Source organism: Thamnophis sirtalis, unplaced genomic scaffold (assembly GCF_051295495.1).
Source record: "Thamnophis sirtalis isolate CommonGarterSnake01/CBP01778 unplaced genomic scaffold, rThaSir2_p1.2 scaffold_2, whole genome shotgun sequence".
In the NCBI taxonomy this organism is placed as follows: Eukaryota; Metazoa; Chordata; class Lepidosauria; order Squamata; family Natricidae; genus Thamnophis; species Thamnophis sirtalis.
Window position 1 is genome coordinate 96,193,535 of NW_028261382.1, and position 21,487 is coordinate 96,215,021.

Here is a 21,487-nt window from a genome sequence, read left to right on the forward strand (position 1 = left end):
AGTTCCCTTATGGAAATCAGCTGCTTTATGCAAATGTTCTACAGCCCAGAATTACCATAGCAATCAGCTGCTCCGTGATTGGCAGGAGGATCCCAGCTGAGGTGTGCTACCCAAGCCTTGTTAGATGGTTTGTTTTGGGTAGGTATACATTGGGAAGAAAGTGCAGACTCATGCACAGTGCAGACTCATGCACAGCCAAAGGGCCACCATGTTATGTTTTTTCCCAACAAATCGTAGTTAAATAAACATTGGATTAATAGATTTAACAGATTAACAGAGTTGGAAGGGACCTTGTAGGTCATCTAGTCCAACCCTCACCCAAGCAGGAGACCCTAGCACCATTTCTGACAGAGGGCAGTCCAGTCTTTTCTCGAAAGCCTCCAGGGATGAAGCTCCCACAACTTCCGAAGGCAACTTCTGTTCCATTGGTTGATTGTTCTCACTGTTAGAAAGTTCCTCCTTATTTCCAGGTTGAATCTCTCCTTGTTCAGTTTCCATCCATTATTCCTTGCCTGGCCTTCAGGGGCTTTGGAGAATAGCTTGGCCCCCTCCTCTCTGTGGCAGCCCCTCAAATATTGGATCACTGCTATCATGTCTCCCTGGTCCTTCTCTTTATTAGACTAGCCATGCCCAGTTCCTGCAACTGTTCATTGTATGTTCATCCAGTCCCTTAACCGTCCTGGTTGCTCTTCTCTGCACTCTTTCTAGAGTCTCAAGATCTTTTTTATAGTGTGGTGACCAAAACTAGATGCAGGATGAAGAAGGCAACGTCTGTTCCATGGGTTGATTGTTCTCACTGTCATTGTTCCTTGTCTGGCCTTCGGGTGCGTTGGAAAATAGCTTGAACCCCCCTCTTCCTTGTGGCAGCCCCCTAAATATTGGAACACTGGTCTTGGCTACTGCATCTGTTCATTTTAGTCTCCAGTCCCCAGTCCCCTAATCAGGAAGCCGAGGTGGGGCAGTGGTTAGGGTGCAGCACTGCAGGCCACTTCAGCTGACTGTTATCTGCAGTTCAGCGGTTCTAATCTCACCGTCTCAAGGTTGACTCAGCCTTCCATCCTTCCAAGGTGGGTGAAATGAGGACCCAGACTGTGGGGGCGATATGCTGACTCTGTAAACCGCTTAGAGAGGGCTGAAAGCCCTATGAAGCGGTATATAAGTCTAACTGCTATTGCTATTGCTATCATCCTGGTTGCTCTCCTCTGCATTGATCATTGTGATCGGATCAGCAGGTTTCCCCAAGGTATTAAAAATCTCATCTTAGATTATATCTGACTTTAGATAATATAGGATTATATATGAGATGATTTATATGCAAAGAAAGAATTGGAGTTTATCTTGAGCATTGATGATTACAGTTGGCAGATTTAGAGAAGGGCGTGGATGTTCCAGAAGTAAGGGAAACAAAAGCCTAAATATTTTGGACACTTGATATCATGGACCTCTGACAAAGTCACTCCAGGAAATAATTAATTGTAATTGTAATTTAATAAATTTATATGCCGCCCAATCCCGTAGGACTCCGGCCGGCTTACAACATACAAGACTAAAAAGATAAAAAGTTAAAAAAAGGGAAAGAGAAAACAGATTTAAAAGCAACACACCATACACTCAATCTGGGTGGGGCTGGACCTCGTTCATGAGGTCAACAGCCCCAGGCCTGCCGGAATAGCCAGGTTTTCGTGGGGGCCCTTGGAAAAATCAAGATAATGGAAACAGAGGTCAACAAAAGATAAAGTAGCTGGAATTCCAAAGCTAGAACTTTCAAGAATTCATGGAAATGGTTAAGCAGTGAAAGACAATCTGGATAAAATGAGGTAGGTGCATGGAAGCTAAGAGAAAATGGGACGACAGAATAACCACCAAAATCTGGAGGCGGTGGGCACCGGAGGTGAATTGGTAGTGGAAATTTTGAGTAGTTTGGAGAACTGGCAAACACTACCTCTGCTGGCCCCGCCCCATATATATTCGCTGCCTCCCGAGTCCCAGCTGATCATCTGGATCTTCTTTTGTTGCCCTCCATAGGAGAACGGAGCTGGAAAGCAGGTTGGCGGGGTGGGGAGGAAATGGGGATTTTGCAGTATCCTTGCCCTGGAGTGGGGCGGAAATCAGTGGTAGGTTTCAATTTATTTTACTACCATTTAGCTGTACATGTGCAGAAGTGTCTGGGTGGGTGGACGGAGCCTCCCGCTGCCACCACTATCGGTTTACCCCAATCCTGGGCGAACTGGCAGAAACCTATCTCTGGTGGAAATGGAGATTTTACAGTATATCCTTCCCCTGGAATGGGGAGGGAATGGAGATTTTGCCGTATCCTTCCACTTACCATGCCCACCAAGCCACGCCCACCAAGCCACACCACGCCCAGAGAACCGGTAGTAAAATAATGTTGAATCCCACCCCTGGTGGGCATCCCAGCCTATGGGAAACCATAGCCGGTCACAAGCGTTGGTTCCCGTGGCGAGGGAACCGTGAAACAAGCTGAGAACCCAATGGCAGGACCACACATGGATAAACAACTCTGTAATCCGTGACGTTCTGCCTTTGGCCTTCACAATGCAACGGTCACTGCCTTGTGGACGTTGACATTTACGAAGATTAAGTCCAAGTAAGTCCTGGTGGGCATCTGAACTGGGGTTTTTCTGCATGTAAAGAACTCTTCTTTGTTTGAGTAGTATGACTTCGCTAAAAGTGTGGTAGCACTCATCACTGTCTTGACTCGCCTAGTCCAGTGGCAATACAGAGACGATCATCTCCAGAAATCCCACCTTTTCCTTTGTGACCGCTGAGAAAAGGGCACTCTCATGAGCCGAGGTGGCGCAGTGGTTAGAGTGCAGCACTGCAGGCTACTTCAGCTGACTGCAGTTCTGCAGTTCGGCTGTTCAAATCTCACCGGCTCAAGGTTGACTCAGCCTTCCATCCTTCCGAGGTGGGTAAAATGAGGACCCGGATTGTTGTTGGGGGCGATATGCTGACTCTGTAAACCGCTTAGAGAGGGCTGAAAGCCCTATGAAGCGGTATATAAGTCTAACTGCTATTGCTATCTTCTACTCAGTATGATAGAGGGGATTTCTGAGCTCCAATTTAAGAAGGCATTTTCCATTCCAAAGAGCTTGACAGAACGCAGCAGATTCTCAGAGGCGGCGGGACCTGAATCTCCTAGTGAATCTGTCTTCTACTTGAAATTCTTCCCTTGTTTCTCTAATGCAGCTTCCGTTTTCCCCCTCTCCTCGTGACAGCCAACGCCTTAAGGAAGAAAGAGAAATCCCAACTGCAGAAAGACCTACATTTCCCTCCCCCCCCCGCCGAAAAAAACAACAGAGAAGAGGTAAACAAGCCCTGAGCTTCACATTGGAAGGGAAAACATGCAACGGCGTTCTCCACCTGTTGAAAACATGATGCTGGCAGAAGAATCCTAGTTTTGCACTTTCCCTAATATGTCCATTTCCCACATGCAAAGAAACTGGTGGAGAACTGAGGGTGAGGGAATGTACCAGAGGTGGGTTGCTACCAGTTTGCACCAGTTAGAGGTGAAACCGGTAGTGGAAATTGCGACCGAGTTGGCGAACCGGTACGGACAGCAGGCTGGCCACCCCCCCAAACCACTTCCCTGATCACCACGGCATCTTTTCGGGGGGCATTTTTAATCTTCTGAACATGCACAGACCTATTTACAGGCATCTTTGCCCGGGCGCGGAGCAAATCGCATGCGCTACCAACCGGCAGTAACGCCGACGCAGCAACCCACCCCTGGAACGGACGCTTGTTGATTTCCCACCTGCACGGTGAAATACTCCAGACCTCACCTGGGTGAACTAGCTCTCAAACCCCTTCGTTTCCCAGCCGGATTTGACACAGGGTGTGTGTGGATTGGAGCCGAGGTAGCGCAGTGGTTCAATGCAGCACCGCAGGCTACTGCAGTTCTGCACTTCGGCTGTTCAAATCTCACCGGCTCAGGGTTGACTCAGCCTTCCATCCTTCCGAGGTGGGTAAAATGAGGACCCGGATTGTTGTTGGGGGCAATATGCCGACTCTGTAAACCGCTTAGAGAGGGCTGAAAGCCCTATGAAGCGGTATATAAGTCTAACTGCTATTGCTATTGCTATTTAGTCTACCTGAGTGCAGCGGGGGATTGCGGAAGATTCTGGAAGGTTTCCCCGTTTGTCCGGTGGGAGAGGGGCGGGGAATGAGAAGCATGGTTCCCAATGGCCTAAAGCCATTCAGTTACGGACAGGTGTGCTGGAGCTGCCTTCCCCTGTTCCGTGGTGTTTTTCTCCCTTTAAAAAAAAGAAATAGAAATAGGCCTTGCCTCGCCCCCACCCTCCCCTCAACCACACCCCATTTCCAAAGGGCTGTTGCGATCCAGGGAGATAGAGACCTATTGCTCGCCACAAATAAACAAAGATTTGAGTCCCTGCCTACTCATCCTGGCTTCTCAAGAAGAGAGGGAGGAGTTACCTCTGCCAGATTTTATTTTTAAAGACATCCATCAAAACAAATCGATTGAAAAGAAGGGAGGGGGGGGATTGTCAAAGGCTAGCCTCCTTTAATGCCGGCGTTCCCTCGGGAAGAGGTCTTGGCCTCTTCCCCCAAATCGATAGTAAACTTGGATGGAAGAGAGGGAGTTGTTTTTCCCCCCCATTTTCCCAGGATTGTGGATTTGGGTTGAGCCCTTTTGCAGGCAGATAAAGAAACAGCAGGCTGCAAACGAAAACCCTGAAGGTGTCAGCTGTCTTCCCTGCCTCTTGCTGGCATGGGGGTGGGAGGGTGGGGGAAGCGCAGGGCATGATCCCCTGGCACCCTCCTCTGCCACTGAGGTCTTTGGAAGATTTCAGGATTCAGATTCAGATTCAGATTCAGAAGTTTATTTGTATGCCGCCCTTTTCCCTGGGGGGACTCAGGGCGGCTCACAATCCGAAAGGGAAGAGGGGAAAAACAAACTTTTACATATACGACAATACATAATTAAAAACACAACATTCATACCATTCGGGCGGGTTACAATCTTAGCCCCAGGCCTGACGGGATAGCCAGATTCTGAGGGCTGTGCGGAAGGTCTGGAGGGTGGTGAGGGTGCGAATCTCCACGGGGAGATCGTTCCATAGGGTCGGAGCTGCCACCGAGAAGGCTCTCCTCCGCGTGGTCGCCAGTCAGCATTGACCTGCAGATGGAACTCGGAGGAGGCCCAATCGGTGAGATCTGATAGGTCGTGTGGAGGTAATTGGCAGCAGGCGGTCTCTCAAGTACCCAGATCCACTACCATGGAGGGCTTTATGAGTGACAAGTAGCACCTTGAAGCGTATCCGGAGATCGACCGGTAGCCAGTGCAGCTCGCGGAGGATAGGTGTTATGTGGGTGAAACGGGGTGCACCCACAATCGCTCGCGCGGCTGCATTCTGGACTAGCTGAAGTCGCCGAATACTCCTCAAGGGCAGCCCCATGTAGAGCACGTTGCAGTATGCAGGAGAGCCGCATCTTCTTCATGGAGTTTTGTGGTGTTCCAGGTTTCGCTGGGGATTTATTTATTTCTTTAGTCAAGCATGTATAAGCTAACAGATGTGAGTATAAGCATGATTATGAATACAGGAAATGTCTGTGAATAAATGGGGACAGTAGGACAGGGACAGTTGGCACGTGGGTGTGCTTATGCATGCCCCCTTACAGAACCTCTTACAAATAGGGTGAGGTCCACAGTAGACACTTTATAAGGCCTTGGTAAGGCCACACTTGGAATATTTGCATCCAGTTATGGCTGCCACGATGTAGAAAAGATGTGGAGACTCTAGAAAGAGTGCAGAGAACAGCAACAAAGAGGATTAGGGGACTGGAGGCTAAAACATGTGAAGAATTGTTGCTGGAACTGGATATGTCTAGTTTGATGAAAAGAAGGACCAGGGGTGACATGATAGGAGCCTTCCAATATCTCAGGGGTTGCCACAAAGAAGAAGGAGTCAAACTATTCTCCAAGGCACCTGAGGGTAGGACAAGAAGCAATGGGTGGAAACTAATCAAGGAAAGAAGCAACTTAGAACTGAGGAGGAATTTCCTGACAGTGACAGCAATTGATCGGTGGAACAACTTGCCTCCAGACGTTGTGACTGCTCCAACACTGGACATTTTTAAGAAGATGTTGGATAACCACTTGTCTGATGTGGTATAGGGTTTCCTGCCTAGGCAGGGGGTTGGACTAGAAGACCTCCAAGGTCCCTTCCAACTCTGTTAATCTGTCTCTGTCTGTAGATTGAGCCAAGGGTTAATCAGATTTGGACTCGGCCCCTGGGCCCAAGAGTGGACTGTGTTCTCCATCTTGGAACCTCATAGGAAGGCAGAGGGAAATCATCTCTCCAGCTGAAGTCTCATGAGAAGAGAAGAATAAAGCACTTGTTGAGTTAATCCCAAAGATCTAAGCTCTCGATCTTGTAATAGAACCAGTTCTGACAGTTCAGATCTTGTGGCTCTGGACTCACAACCTTGATGACATCTTAGGGCTTCTAAAGCTAGGAGAAGGTAATGAGGGCAGCAGGTTGAGAGTCAACCATTCCCCCCCCCCAAAAAAAAAACCCCCCACAAAGACATGGAGGAACATTAAATTTCAAGGAAGGATCACTTTGTCAGGAGTTGTTTCTGAGTAGTTCCACATCCTACCTCTTGACCATTTGTGGATGAACTTCCTTCCTTTAAGAGTTTTGTCCCAACATCAGCTTGTCTTCCCCGAACCTTGCAAATGATTTTCTAGTTGACCATTGCTGTTGAGACACACATGGGCAGCCCTTCATGGTATTGGACCTGGGTACTTGAGAGACCGCCTGCTGCCAATTACCTCCAATAGACCGATTAGATCCCACAGATTAGGCCTCCTCCGAATTCCATCCGCCGGCCAATGCCGACTGGCGACTACCCGGAGGAGGGCCTTCTCTGTGGCTGCTCCGACCCTCTGGAACGAACTCCCCGTGGAGATTCGCACCCTCACCACCCTCCAGGCCTTCCGCATAGCCCTTAAAACCTGGCTGTTCCGACAGGCCTGGGGCTAAAGAATTATTGCCCCTATCTCGAATGGTATGATTGTTGCGCTTTTTAATTATGTATTGTTTTGTGTTGTTGTCAACGGTCTGTATCCCCCTTCCCTTGCTTGAGTTGTGAGCCGCCCTGAGTCCCTTCAGGGAAAAGGGCGGCATACAAATGAAATAAAACTCTAAACTCTAAACTCCAATCAACTGTAGGCCAACAAGATTCTGCTCTTGAAATTTTGTTACAAAAGAAGTGAAATGTAGTTCCATTTTTAAAAATAAACTAAGGACAAAAGCTGTGCTGGCTGGGGGATTCTGGGAATTGAAGTCCACAGGACTTAAAGTCGCCAAGGTTGAGAAACACTGTTCTAGACCAACCTTGGCTACTCCATTTTTCTAGCTAGTTCTTTCTACCTACGTTCGGTAGCAGTTTCTGCACACTTCGTTCCTTGCTGATGGTGGTGTTGCACTTAGCTATGGACAATCCAATACTACAACCCTAATCAACATGCCTAAACTTTACTTTGGAAACTGGTAGTTGGAAGTTTAGCACAGGCTTGGCTAATCTAGCCGTTGCAATGACTGTGTGTGTGTGCCAAAGTTGTTGTAACCGGTGTTGCTCATACACATTCCTGTTGAGCATTGGGACATCGCCTTCTCATATCACTGTTGGAGTTTCTCATCTCTCAGGAAAACACATCCTTCCCACTTGAAGCCACATTCAAGTCCTCCAATCCGCATGAGATAATTAAGAGTGGAAGCTATGGTTTTTAAGTTCCCACAGTGTTTTTAATGTGTGGCAACCTGTGCGGAGTACTAAACTATATTTTGTGGAATGTACTTTGAGACTTCTGTGTGTTGGTCAACCCAGGAAAGTCCTACAACTAGGCGCTTCCAAGCCAAGAGTCAACCTTTTAGCCTAGGGACCTCCAACCTTGACAACTTTATGACTTGCGGACTTCAACTCCCAGAATTCCCCAGCCAGATTGGCTTCCCTGCATGGGGAATTCTGGGAGTTGAAGTTCACAAGTATTCAAGTTACCAAGGTTGGAGACCAAGGTTGGAGATAGAAAATAGAATAACAGGGTTGGAAGGTACCTTGGAGGTCTTCTAGCCCAACCCCCTGCCTGGGCAGGAAACCCTACACCACACTCACCATGTAATTTTTTTTTGGAATCCCACCACTGGGTTGTAGGTAGGAAAAATGGTTGTAGGTCCCTGTTTCCAGTGCTGTTGTAGCTTTGCATAGTCATGGTCACTAAGTGAAGTGTTGTAAGTCCAGGACTATCCATATTGGAAAGAGCATGTTATGATCCAGTGGTGGGATTCAAAAAAAAATTATTACCGGTTCTGTGGGCGTGGCTAGGTGGGCATGACTTGGTGGGGGAGGCAGAGGAAGGATATTGTAAAATCTCCATTTCCTCCTGATCAGCTGGGACTCGGGAGGCAGAGAATAGATGGGGGCATGGCCAGCCTGAGGTAGTATTTACCGGTTCTCTGAGGTACTCAAAATTTCAGCTACCGATTCTTCAGAAATGGTCAGAACCTGCTGAATACCTCCTCTGCTATGATCACTGTTAAAGTCAAATCCAAACATCAGTGCTTGGAAGTGCAGTCAAATGAATGGAGGTGGGCAGAGACGATAGCTCATTGTTTTTGTAAAACAAAATTCCTGAAGGAATTAGGGTACTGATGTTCAAATTCTGGATGTTAAAAGGATTTGGCCTTTAAGCTCTTTTGGAGGTATGGTTTATTCATTTTGGAGGAAATTACTATAATAATTCCTTTGAACTGCATAACCACAAGCGTTTTCTCTGGATCCTGTTACCAGGAGCGTAAGGTGGACTAATTTATGCCTTATTAACACACTTTACATGTGTCAGGATAATCTCACCTTTCCGAGATTGCTGATAATTAAGATGGCAACAAGGCAAACTCCAAAAAATCATCGTGAAGGAAGCAGAGTCAGCAGAAGTGCTTGGGCTCTCGAATGGCTCTGCCTTGAAGATAGATTTCAACCTTTATGGAGAACTTAAGTAGACTAGAACTGACGTATAGTACTTCAGGGCTAGGATTACTTCACAGCCAGAGGTATGAGGCAACGAGACAGTCACATCAATTCTTAGTTATCCGGAGATTGCCTGTTAGCAATAGCAATAGCAATTAGACTTATATACCACTTCATAGGGCTTTCAGCCCTCTCTAAGCGGTTTACAGAGTCAGCATATTGCCCCCAACAACAATCCGGGTCCTCATTTTACCCACCTCAGAAGGATGGAAGGCTGAGTCAACCCTGAACCGGTGAGATTTGAACAGCCGAACTGCAGAACTGCAGTCAGCTAAAGTAGCCTGCAGTGCTGCATTTAACCACTGCGCCACTTCGGCTGCAGCACCATCTTAAAAGCTATAATAGACCAGACACCCATGTCATAAGTGAGGGGCAAACTCCCACCAACTCTTTTTCTGTAGCCTCTTTCTCTGTGAAGTCCTTGATGCTCTCTGAGCCGAGGTGGCGCAGTGGTTAGGGTGCAGTACTGCAGGCCACTTCGGCTGTTATCCGCAGTTCAGCAGTTCTAATCTCACCGGCTCAAGGTTGACTCAGCCTTCCATCCTTCCGAGGTGGGTGAAATGAGGACCCAGACTGTGGGGGGCGATATGCTGACTCTGTAAACCGCTTAGAGAGGGCTGAAAGCCCTATGAAGCGGTATATAAGTCTAACTGCTATTGCTATTGCTATTATTTTCTTGTAGATGTCTCTTTACCCAACTTCGTAACATCATCAGTGTTCCTTAGTTAGGGAATTGTCTGCTACAACGTCCTACCTGTCAATGACTACTTCAGCTTCAACCGCAATAATACACAGGCAAACAATCGATACAAACTCAAGGTAAACCGCTCCAAACTTGATTGCAAAAATTACAACTTCAGCAACAGAGTGGTCAACGCCTGGAATGCTCTACCTGTTGTTACATCCTCAAACCCCCCACAGCTTCAACCTCAAACTGTCTAGTGTGGACCTCACCCCATTCCTAAGAGGTCCGTAAAGGGGGCGTGCATAAGCGCACCAGCGTGCCCACCATCCCGGTCCTATTGTCCCCATTTATTCATACCCATTTCCTTTCTTCGTGTCCATGTTCATACTCATACCTGTTTTCTTGTACATGTTTGGCAAACTAAATAAAATAAAATAAAATAAACATCTGCAAGTTTCCAGAGAAGTTCAGAGAGCATCAAGGACTCCATAGTTCATCCCTGATCTACCAAAATTCTCTTCTATTAGTAAATTCTGTTTTTTTTAAATATTTGGTCACCAAAGCCATAGTTATCCTAGTAAATTCAAGAGGACGAAGAAGCAGTTAAAAAAAAGATTCAAAGGAGAATTTGAATGTTGGCATCCTAGAATGGAAACTTGTTTCTAGTTTCTGAAACCTGGGGGCAAAGCATGCCAATCTAAGGATGAGCTTCCAATCCCCAGCCAGGAGCTTCATCTCAGAATGTGGGCTGTTGTGGAGAGGCATTAGTTGAGACACCAGAAAAGGTGAAGAGACATATTTCCTTACCAGGATCTCGGTGACTGCCGTCATTCCTCATCTCTGTGGAATCCGCCACATCACCGTTCATTTTCATTTCTGAAAACGGAACACGGGCAGATGTTAATGACTTGACACAACCGGATCCCACGCCTTCCAGTCCAACGGAGTGAGCAACGGAGAGCATCATTAGAGTAATCTGTCTTCAGACTTTCAGATTTCTAATACCTACATGAGCAATCTCTAGAATATTCATAAAGTCATCAACCCTCCTTGCGTTGATGCTCCTCTCCTCTCTCTCTCCTCCTACTCTCATGGAGCTTGGAGCTTTCCTCCATCCTAACAATGTCCCGGCTGCCCAAAGGCAGGGAGATGACAGAAGAAACCGAGGAGACGTTTCCCCTCATGGGTCAAGGAGACAAAAACAGCCCCAGAATTGACTTGGGTTTCTTAACCAGAAGAGGTGCAGAAAAGCATCTCAGATTATGTAAAGAGGTCCTTCTAAAAATCTGGAGAAGGAAGTACTTCAACAAGGAAGGATCAGGTCCAGGGATGGGATTCAGATGGTTAGCACCAGTTCGGTTGAACCGGATGTTAATTTTGGGTCTGAATATTAGGCTTGACGAGGGGTGTTAGACTTTAATGTAATATGATTGCACATGTATACTGTCTTCTCTTATTTTTTCTTTAAAACTAAGATACGTTAAGTATATTGATATGGAAGCATAAATACCATCAACATAGAATGGAGTTTGCTCAGAAGCTGAAATACACCAAGTGAAGGAGAGGAAGAGTGGGAAACAGAGGAGAGAAGAAAGATAGGAAGAGAGGGATAGGAGAGAGGGTAAGGGGGGAAGATGAGGAGGATAAGGAGGATAAGGAGGAGTGGAATGAAGAGAGAGGAGAAGGAGAAAGGAAGGGGAAGTAGAGTAGGAAAGGGTGATGGAGGGAAGAAAGGAGGTAGGAGAGAGGCAGAAGAAAGAGGTGTATGGAGAGCAGAAGAGCTAATAATGGGTTTTTATCTTCCTGGGCGTTGATGACAAGAGGAACTGATGTAATTACTACGTAATACAATAGGATATTGGCTATGTAATAGTATACATGTGATTATATGTTATGAAAATGGAAAATAAAAAAAAGTATATTCCAAAAAAAGAAAGTCGCCAAAGGGGATTGCCTGGCCCTGGGACACGACAACCGTCATAAACGTGAGTCAGTTGCCAGGCAGCTAAATGTAAATCAGGTGACCACGGGGATGTTGCAACAGTCATAAGCATGAATAATGGTCATAAGTCCCTTTTTTCTGTACTGTTGTAACTTTGAACGGTCACGAAGCAAACTGTCGTAAGTGGAGGACTACCTGTACAAATAGAAGTAGAACACCTGTGGCCAAAGAAAGCAAAAATAGAAGTGCCTTGGGTACAATCCCAAAGCATCTGGAGCACCAATTTTGTCGGCATTGACAAAATCCCCATCAGTCAATTGCAAAAGTCCCTTTTTTTCCGTGCTGTTGTAACTTTGAACAGCCACTAAGTAAACTGTCGTAAGTGGAGGACTACCTGTACAAATAGAAGTAGAACACCTGTGGCCAAAGAAAGCAAAAATAGAAGTACCGACAGCAATAAGTGCCTTGGGTACAATCCCAAAGCATCTGGAGCACCAATTTTGTCGGCATTGACAAAATCCCCATCAGTCAATTGCAGAAGGCAGCTTTCCTTGGAAGAGCTGACAACCTGGGACAAAGCCTTTTAATGCCATCAAAGTACAGCATCTGCCTCTCCCAGGTTCTCGGGAAGACTGGGTAGGTGGACAAAAATGACACATCCCGTCTGAACATCTGGCCGACTGTGCAACGTAATTTGCATAAACATCTATTCGTTGATCCCTCTTTTTTTATCTCAAACAGAGAGAGAGAGAGAGAGAAAGTAAACACAGAAGGGCAATTTGCATCCCTGAATGACACTTTCTTTTCTTTTTCACAGCGGAACGCTCTGTTTGCATTACCTGTGGTTTGGCCAGGTGAGGTTTCCTTTGAAAAATAACAAGGCTACCAGTTAAGCCGAGTTCCACAACACACAATTGTTCTTTTCCAGCAGGCTGAAGAAGGAAGTGGTACAGCTTCTGCACCTTACGGGCTCCAGCCTGCAGAGGAACCAGCAATAGCGAAAGATAATGCAAAAGAGGGTTTTTTTGGGGGGGGGAGGGAAGATGCTCAGAGATGCTCCAAAGAACTACAGGTAGCCTTCGACTTGCGCAACCATTTATTGAGCAACTGTTCGAAGCAATTAATCATAACATCAGCTTGGTCCTTCCCTGGAGGACGGGGAACAAGCCACCAAGTTCACGATTTCATGTTGGACTCGCTTGATCACAAATTGTAAACAATTTTAAACAAACTTGCAGAGGAGGGGGGAAATCTGCTTTAAGATGGTGGGCCTTAACCTTTTCAGTCTAAAAAAATTACGTTAGACCTGTTGTGACCCGCCAGCGTAGCTGGAGCAGATTCGGACGGTGAGGAGGTTGGGGAGGAAGATGGGCCAGTCCTGGAGTCTGGGGAAGGCTCGGATGAGGGCTCTGTGTCGGAGGCAGAGAGGGGGCCAGAGCCGTATGCCAGTTATCAGCTGCCTTGAGAGTCAGACATCAGTGAGGCAGACGAACAGCTGGAGCCTGTTCCCAGTGTGCGCATGCCCAGAGTTGCCAGATGAAGGGAACAGCTAAAGAACAAGGGAGTAAAGCCACAGGTGGACGATGAATGGCCCCCTCCCAGAGGAAATAAAAGAGGGGTGAAAGGGGAGTGGAGTTTGCAGGAGACAATTAGTTCTCTTCATTGGTTTGTGACTCTCCGAGATTCCTTGCTAAGTTTTGCAGATCTCGGCCTGGCAGCTCTCCAAGCCAGATAATGTCTGTGACTGTAAATCCTCCTGATGAAAGAAATGTCCTTCTGGGTTCGGCTCCAAGTGGGGAAAAAGACACTGGAGACATGGAGGCTGCTTGGAAAGATGGTTTATTGGTGGACAGGGCCACATGGCTTGAGCCCTGAACAGAAAAGGTGATCACATGCTTCAATGTTGGTGGAGAAGAAGAGAAGGGCTGAGGGAGGGGCTTGCTAGCCTTTTTATAACCTGTTCAGTCCCACCTCTCTGTTTCCTGTTCCTGTGTAAGAAATGTATTCTGATTGGTTGTCAGACTCCCATGGGGCCATGCAGGGACAACTGTCTAAGCTGTATTTTGAATCCAGGTTTGGTTGAGTTCTCAGATGCCATGTGGGGAGTTGGGTAAAGTGCCAATATTATCATGCCTTAATCCCATCCCCCTGGAGCTGAAGGGGAGAACTCTTTGTTAGCTTGGCCTTCTTAATGGCCCATTGACAAAGTGGGGATGGGCAGGAAGCTACAGGCAGCTATCCTGTCTTTTAAAACACGTTTCTTTCTATTCACATCCAGAGAAATATTCTGCCTTTTCAGTATTTCCTAGGATATTTCATTTTTCTGGGAGAGGGCTGGGTGATAACTTCCCACAATCCCTTGAAAGACTTTGCTGGATGCGAATGAGCAGAATTCACAGTAAGTTAATAAAAGGGGGGCTTTTTTGTCAGGAGTTTGCTTCATGTTCTCGGGATGCCTCGGTCAGAACAAGCCCTGGGATCGGTCCCAAAATTCCAATAAGATGCCATTCTTAATCCAAAAACAAGACTGGAGTATTTTCAGTACCAGAATCTGGTTTGTAGAAGGAGGTTCGCCCTGGGACAGCTGACAACCGTCGGTTTGCCTTTTTCTCTGTAGGGTTTATGCTGCTTGGGAATTCTACTTTTTAGGGCCCTGGGTAGAAAGAGGTTTTTCTCTGCCTTCTGTTCTCCCGATTCTTTTATCTAGAGATCTGTGCAAGATTGAAACATCTCCTGCCTAGGTGGAACAGTACTGTAAGAACATACAGTTCTGGTTACCACCTTTAAAGCCCTACATGGCCTAGAACCCGAATACCTACGAGACCGTCTCCTACCGCATACCTCCCTAAGACCGATAAGATCGCACAGGATGGGCCTTCTCCGGGTGCCTTCAGCTGGACAATGCCGGCTGATGACGCCTCGGAGTGTAGGGCCTTCTCTGTTGCCGCTCCGGCCCTATGGAATGAGCTACCCCCAGAGATCTGGACCCTACCCGCCAGTGGTGGGTTTCAAATTTTTTTTGAACCTACTCTGTGGGTGTGGCCTCCTTTGTGGGAGTGACTTGCCAGCCATGTGACCTGGTGGGAGTGGCTTGCCGGCCAAGTGTTCTCTCTCTCTCTCTCTCTCTCTCTCTCTCTCTCTCTCTCTTTCCTTCCTTTTGTCTCTCTGACCCTTTTTCCTTTTTTTCTTTCATCTCTCTCTCACTTTTTCTTTCTTTTTTCTTTCTTTCTTTCTTTCTTTCTTTCTTTCTTTCTTTCTTTCTTTCTTTCTTTCTTTCTTTCTTTCTTTCTTTCTTCCTTTCTTTCTCTTTCTCTCTCTCTGTGTGAGTCTGTGTGTGTGTGTGTGTGTGTGTGTGTGTGTGTGTGTGTCTCACAGTGGTGGGCTTCAAATTTTTTTAGAACCTCTTCTGTAGGTGTGGCGTGCTTTCCGGGTCCACTGGTAGAACCTCTTCTAATTGGTTCGGTAGATTTGACGAACCGGTTCTACCGAACTGGTGCGAACTGGTAGGAACCCACCTCTGCTACCCGCTCTCATAGCCTTCCGAAAAGCTATTAAAACCTGGCTTTTCCGGCAGGCCTGGGGCTGTTGACCTCTTGATTGAGGTCCAGCCCCGCTTAGACTGGGTGCATGTTGTGTTTTTTTTCTTAATCTTGTTGTATCTTATTGTTTTAATCCTTTTTAATATTTTTCATTTCTGTAATGCCTGTAAGTAGGCATTTATAGGCAGCCTATAAATTCAATAAATGAAATGAAATGAAATGAAACATCCTGCACCAAAAAGAAGGCACTCCACGTATGCTCAGAGATTGGGGCTCCGCCGAGACGTGAGTTTTCTGAGCTGAACGGAACAAACAGTGCTCAACCCAACTCCGTGTTGTTGGCAGGCGTTTTCCATCCCTTGCCATCTGCCGTGGCATGGAGGGGCAGCCTTTTGTTTTTTTTTTGAGTGCCCTTTTCCTGATCAGATGCCAATCCCGATAGAATCCCAGCTTGGAAGAGCTAAGTTCTAAGAACACCTGTTCCCAGTTTTCTTCGATTCTTGGCTCCGGCACAAAGAAACCGAGCAGAGATTCCAGATGAGGCTGCTTGGGGCAATTGCCAACTTGCCAGTTATAATTAAATTGGATTTAACATCAAACAGGCTGGTTACGGGAAGAGAATCTCGTCACAGGTAGCATCAGCAGCTAACCGCCTTGTGAATTCCTTGGCTGAGCACACACCTCCAGGCTTTCAACCGAGGCACATGATTGGCAACGTCATTTAGGAAATGTGTTTGGCACGAGGTTGCCTCTCTTAGAAGGATGCCTCCTTCACATTTAGAGTGGTTTTGTTTTTTCTTCCACGGGGGAAGAAATTCAGGCTGCTCGCCCTCTTCCCTGTGATGCCAGGGGTCATCCTTGGTCGCCCTCGTTCGCCAGAACTGATCTCTTGGTCTCTGGAAGGGGAACTTGGATTAATTAGCTAACTGAGAAGGAGCAAGCCTTCCAAAGCTTGTGCAACACAGTCAGACTCGCCGGTTTCATTACCCCACAAAGCAAGTTTCACCCGTCAGCTTTCCCACACAGCTTCGTTGCTTCAGTTGGACGGCAGAAGGGAAAGCTCGCGCCCCAGCCAACGCGTTGCAGAAGAGAAGAGGGCTTTGAAGTTCTCCACGGCGGGCGTCAGCCCTGCCAAGGTGGCGAGTGGCATTTTGAAACCCCGAAGTAAGTTGCCTCTTCAGCAGAAAGCAGAGCGAAACGGTCGATGCCCCGTGCAGCATTTCTCTACCCTCCCTTTTTGGCTGCGGTCTCTGGAGGCCCTACTGGAGGCTCCTTAAAAGGGACGGGGGATTCCTAGGACAGGAATGGCTCACCTTTTTCTAAGGTGTGCCCAAACTGTGTTCTGCACAGGCTATTGCATCCACCCACCTGTGCATGGGTGAGTGAACCCCCCAGCTGTGCATGGGTGAGTGACCCCCAGCTGTGCATGCGTGAGTGACCCCCCCACCTGTGCATGCCGAGGGCCACCTGTGCATGCAGAGAGCCGAGGTGGCACAGTGGTTAAATGCAGCACTGCAGGCTACTTCAGCTGACTGCAGTTCTGCAGTTCGGCTGTTCAAATCTCACCGGCTCAAGGTTGACTCAGCCTTCCATCCTTCCGAGGTGGGTGAAATGAGGACCCAGATTGTTGTTGGGGGCAATATGCTGACTCTGTAAACCGCTTAGAGAGGGCTGAAAGCCCTATGAAGCGGTATATAAGTCTAACTGCTATTGCTATGCGTGAGTGACCCCCCACCTGTGCATGTGTGAGTGACCCCCACCTGTGCATGCATGAGTGACCCCCCCACCTGCGCATGCATGAACAATCCCCCCCACACATGTGTGAGTGATTCCCGTGCATGGGGGGGGGGAATTTTCACTCTCCCCAGCCTTCAGAAAAGCGTCCAGAGCTTAGGGAGGGCAAAAAACAGGCTCCGGGAGGCTGAAAATCAATTGGCTGACACATACATGCGTGCCAGAGCTATGGGCTGCCGAGGGTGCTGTGCTGGCATATATGGCTCTGGATGCCATCTATGGCATGCATACAATAGATTTGCCATCATGGTCCCTGGATGTCGTGTGAGCAGATCGCTTGTCAAATATTGAACTGTCGTGCAAGGACTTTGATAAGTGTCCAGGGGAATCATTTTGTGGGTCCCATTATTAAATTGAGAAACAAAAACGAACAAACAAACAAAAAATGAAAAACCCAGTATGCATCCTGAAGCAATTATTGGGTCTCATTCTGCCCAGTATTGGACTAACCTAGCTATCAACTCTTCCATACTCCTAAACCATCGTTACAAAAACACAATCTTACTGCCGTCACACTAAAGATATTCCACCGTTCTGCAGCATTCATTCAATAAACATTCAGATAACACAGTTGGAAGGACCTCGGAGGTCTTCTAGTCCAACCCCTTGCTCCAGGCAGGAGCTTTACCCTATGCCAGTCAAATGGTGGTCCAATCTCTTCTTAAAAACTTCCAGAGTTGGAGCATTCGCAACCTCTGGAGGCAAGTTGTTCCACTGATTAATTGTTTTCACTGTCAGGAAATTTCTCCTTAGTTCTAGGTTGCTTCCCTCCTTGATTAGTTTCCACCCATTGCTTCTTGTTCTACTTACAATGTTCATGAAAATGACACTTAATGTACAGAAGCAACAAGGCCATTTAAATCATCTTTATTTAGTCTGAAGGCCAGGTACAACATAAAATGCTTTACTTTCTACCCTACATTCACGTGAGAAGAGCAAGTGTGTGAAAGAGAAGATCCAACTCAAGGAAAGCTATTGGAGGTGATGACACATCTCTCTCACACACAAATAGACAACTTGGTTTGAAACGAAAGAGAATATCTGGGGGATTACCACTGTCTGGAGGTGATTTTGAAACCAATTTCCATTGGCTCAGAAACTCCATTTGCTGAGAAAGAGGAAAGGAGGCTGCAGAGACATTAGAAGATTCTAATAGCCATTTTTGTGGCCAAGGTGACACTTCTTCATCTAAAAAGGTAACCACTAAAATCTACCATTTCTAACAATGGCGTCGTGGTATCCAGGCTGTAAAATAAATGCATCACAATCACAGCTTCGGGATTGTTTGCAAAAGTGAATCTACAGGGTAACAAATACGCTTGTTCTTCAAACTTCAAACTACCTTCAAACTACAGTCTCTCAGTTCCCTTTGGCTTGGCTAAATAGTAAAAGGGATTATAATTTCTTGCTCTTATTCTTTTTATTCTGGGTTTCCAAAACTACAACAGAAACTTTCTACAGAATGGAACAAGAGGGAAAGAGAATCTCTCGCTTCTAAACTTTGTTGGACAGCCTAATTACAGCAACCCAAACTGGTTACAAATTCTAACTTTCATGTTCTGAATTTTTTCTCCTCTTCTAATGTCATAATTGGGGTAGAAATGTCCAGGTTATAACTTTGAACATGATCTGTGTTAAGCCATGAAGGTAAAGGTTCCCCTCGCTAGTTGTTCCCGACAAGAATGGAAGCCTTTGAACTCTGGTGCTGGAGAAGACTCCTGCGAGTCCCTTGGACTGCAAGGCCATCCAACCAGTCAGTCCTAGAGGAGATCAACCCTGACTGCTCTTTCGAAGGCCAGATCCTGAAGAGGAAACTCCAATTCTTTGGTCACCTAATGAGAAGGAAGGAAGCCAAAGAATGGAGTCCTTTGAACTCTGGTGCTGGAGAAGACTCCTGCGAGTCCCTTGGACTGCAAGGCCATCCAACTGGTCAGTCCTAGAGGAGATCCACCCTGACTGCTCTTTAGAAGGCCAGATCCTGAAGTGGAAACACAAATCCTTTGGCCACCTAATGAGAAGGAAGGACTCACTAGAGAAGAGCCTCATGCTGGGAAAGATGGAGGGCAAAAGAAGAAGAAGGGGACGGCAGAGAAGGAGGTGGCTGGATGGAGTCACCGAAGCAGCCGGCGTGAGCTTCAATGGACTCCAGAGGATGGGAGAGGACAGGAAGGCCTGGAGGAACATGGTCCAGGGGGTTGTGATGGGTCGGACACAACTTTGCGACTAACAACAACCCCGTGTTTAATCAATATGCAGGTTGGAACTTGAACTCTTGGCTGTCCCATGCTGCAACAGTCTCTCCGGGAGAGAAAAACTGAGGATTAAAATAGATACGGCAGGTTCTTCTTACATTTGCCTAGCTAGACCATATTTATTCATGAAGCCCTAATCTACAAGGGTGATGTCTACTCTGAATGATTAGCTGATCCAAAGATAGAGATGGGGACTACGGTTTGGCTCATCAGGCCATTGTTATGGATACATTTGTTAAACAACATCTGAACAAACTCAAGCAGAGAACTCATGTCGTTCTTCTTATTAGCATTATGACGATGGCACATTGCACAGTCAGACAGATGTTTAGACTGGATTTGGTATTTTAATTCAGCGATCCAGTCCTTTCCAAAGATTTGGGATAGGCAAATGTTTGTTGTTTGACGGCGTGAAAGGTCTCGGCACAGGATGTAGGCTGTTCCAAGACAAGCTCCCTTTTGCAATTGACCGGTAGTGAGTTTGTCAATGCCGAGGATGTTCAAGGGATGCTCCAGATGTTTTTGGATCGCACCCAAGGCGCCTAATCCTACCGGTACTGTCTTTGCTTTCTTTTGTCCCAGTCATTCTATTTCTACTTCCAGGTCTTTGTGTTATTGTTGTTATTATTCCCTCAGCTCTGCCTGGCTCCCTACGAGGCTTACAATGTTTACAATTCTTCATTGAAAAACAAGATTATAGCAAGCGTCACATTAATAATGAACTCAATTCAGCCGTCACCTTAGACTGAAGCCCAGGTAAACACTGAAGTGGCGCCTACGATTTACCAGGGAAGGTGCTGAGTGAACAGATGCAGAGGAGGAGACAGAAAAATGACCCCACCGTGAGGAAAGCCAGAGGATTTGAACTCCTCCTGGGTCTCCTGGACAACCAGGCATTCATCATTCGATGGGATATGAAGTTCTCAGCAGCTAGACAATTTTCTACCCAAGGAGGAATCCTTCAGATAGCCTAGCTGGGATTTCGTAGCTCAAAACCGTCACTCTGAATTTGTCCTCGGAGCTGTGGCAAATCTTTAAGTCCTTGACCAAATTCAGAATTCGACATCGTTTTCAAGAAGTTCTCAAGAACAATGAAAATGCATTGAGCCATCTTTGCTAGATGTTAGCAACTTAGGAAGGACTTCGTTTGCCTTCTTCCTCTCTCCTTATCTATCTATGTCTGTCTGTCTGTCTGTCTGTCTGTCTATATCTATCTATCTATCTATCTATCTATCTATCTATCTATCTATCTATCTATCTATCATCTTTTTCTCCTCTTCCTGTCTCCCCTTCTCTTTCTCTCTCTCTCCTCCTTTTTTCTCTCTCTTTCTCTCTCTCCCCCTCCTTCTCTCTCTCTAGTTCTCTCCTTCTCTCTCTTTCTTATCTATCTATCTATCTATCTATCTATCTATCTATCTATCTATCTATCATCTATCTATCTATCTATCTATCTATCTATCTATCTATCTATCTATCTATCTATCATCTCTATCTATCATCTTCTCTCTCCTCTTCCTGTCTCCTCTTTCTCTTTTTCTCTTTCTCCCCCTCCTTTCTCACTGTTTCTCTGTCTCTCCTTCTCTCTCCTCTCCTTCTCTCTCTCTCTTTAATCTATCTATCTATCTATCTATCTATCTATCTATCTATCTATCTATCTATCTATCTATCTATCTATCTACCTACCTACCTACCTACCTACCTACCTACCAGCTTTCTCTCTCTCTCCTCTGTCTCCTCTGTCTCCCCTTCTGTTTCTCAATTTCTCTCTCTCCTTCTCTCTCTGTTTCTCTTCTCCTTCTCTTTCTCTCTCCCCTTCTCTCTCCTCTCTCCCTCATTAGCTGTCATCTATCTTAAAACATTGCCAACTGCCAAAAGCCTCACAGAAAACTTACTTTAATGCTGTACTTCCACAATGCCACGTCTTTACTAGGACATCAATTCCCTTTTGCTCCTGACTGCACACACGGGCTTTTCTGCGGGGCAAGAAACGTTCTGGAGGATTTCTGACAGCCGCCCTGAAGCGATTTCCCTGCAAGCCCAAAAGTCCTCTAAGTGCCCATATCCTCCAAAGCCTTTCCTCTCTGTTGTGGAGAAGTAGAAAGGTGAAGGAGGAGGAAAGTAAAGGAGAAGTTGAAAGAGGCGAGAAAGAAGGGGAGGTGAAAGAGAAGGAAAGGAGAAGGGGGATGAGAAAGAAAAGACA

General features: G+C 46.6%; 1 protein-coding gene across 1 annotated transcript in view; it reads right to left on the reverse strand.

Annotated features, from left to right (window-relative positions):
• POU2F3 (POU class 2 homeobox 3) overlaps nt 1–21,487 on the reverse strand; it is an 82,401-nt gene that overhangs the window by 59,762 nt on the left and 1,152 nt on the right. Inside the window, exon 2 of the mRNA XM_087703784.1 lies at nt 10,568–10,636. Coding sequence (XP_087559910.1) covers nt 10,568–10,636 — 69 coding nt within the window. The remainder of the gene's footprint in view (nt 1–10,567; nt 10,637–21,487) is intronic.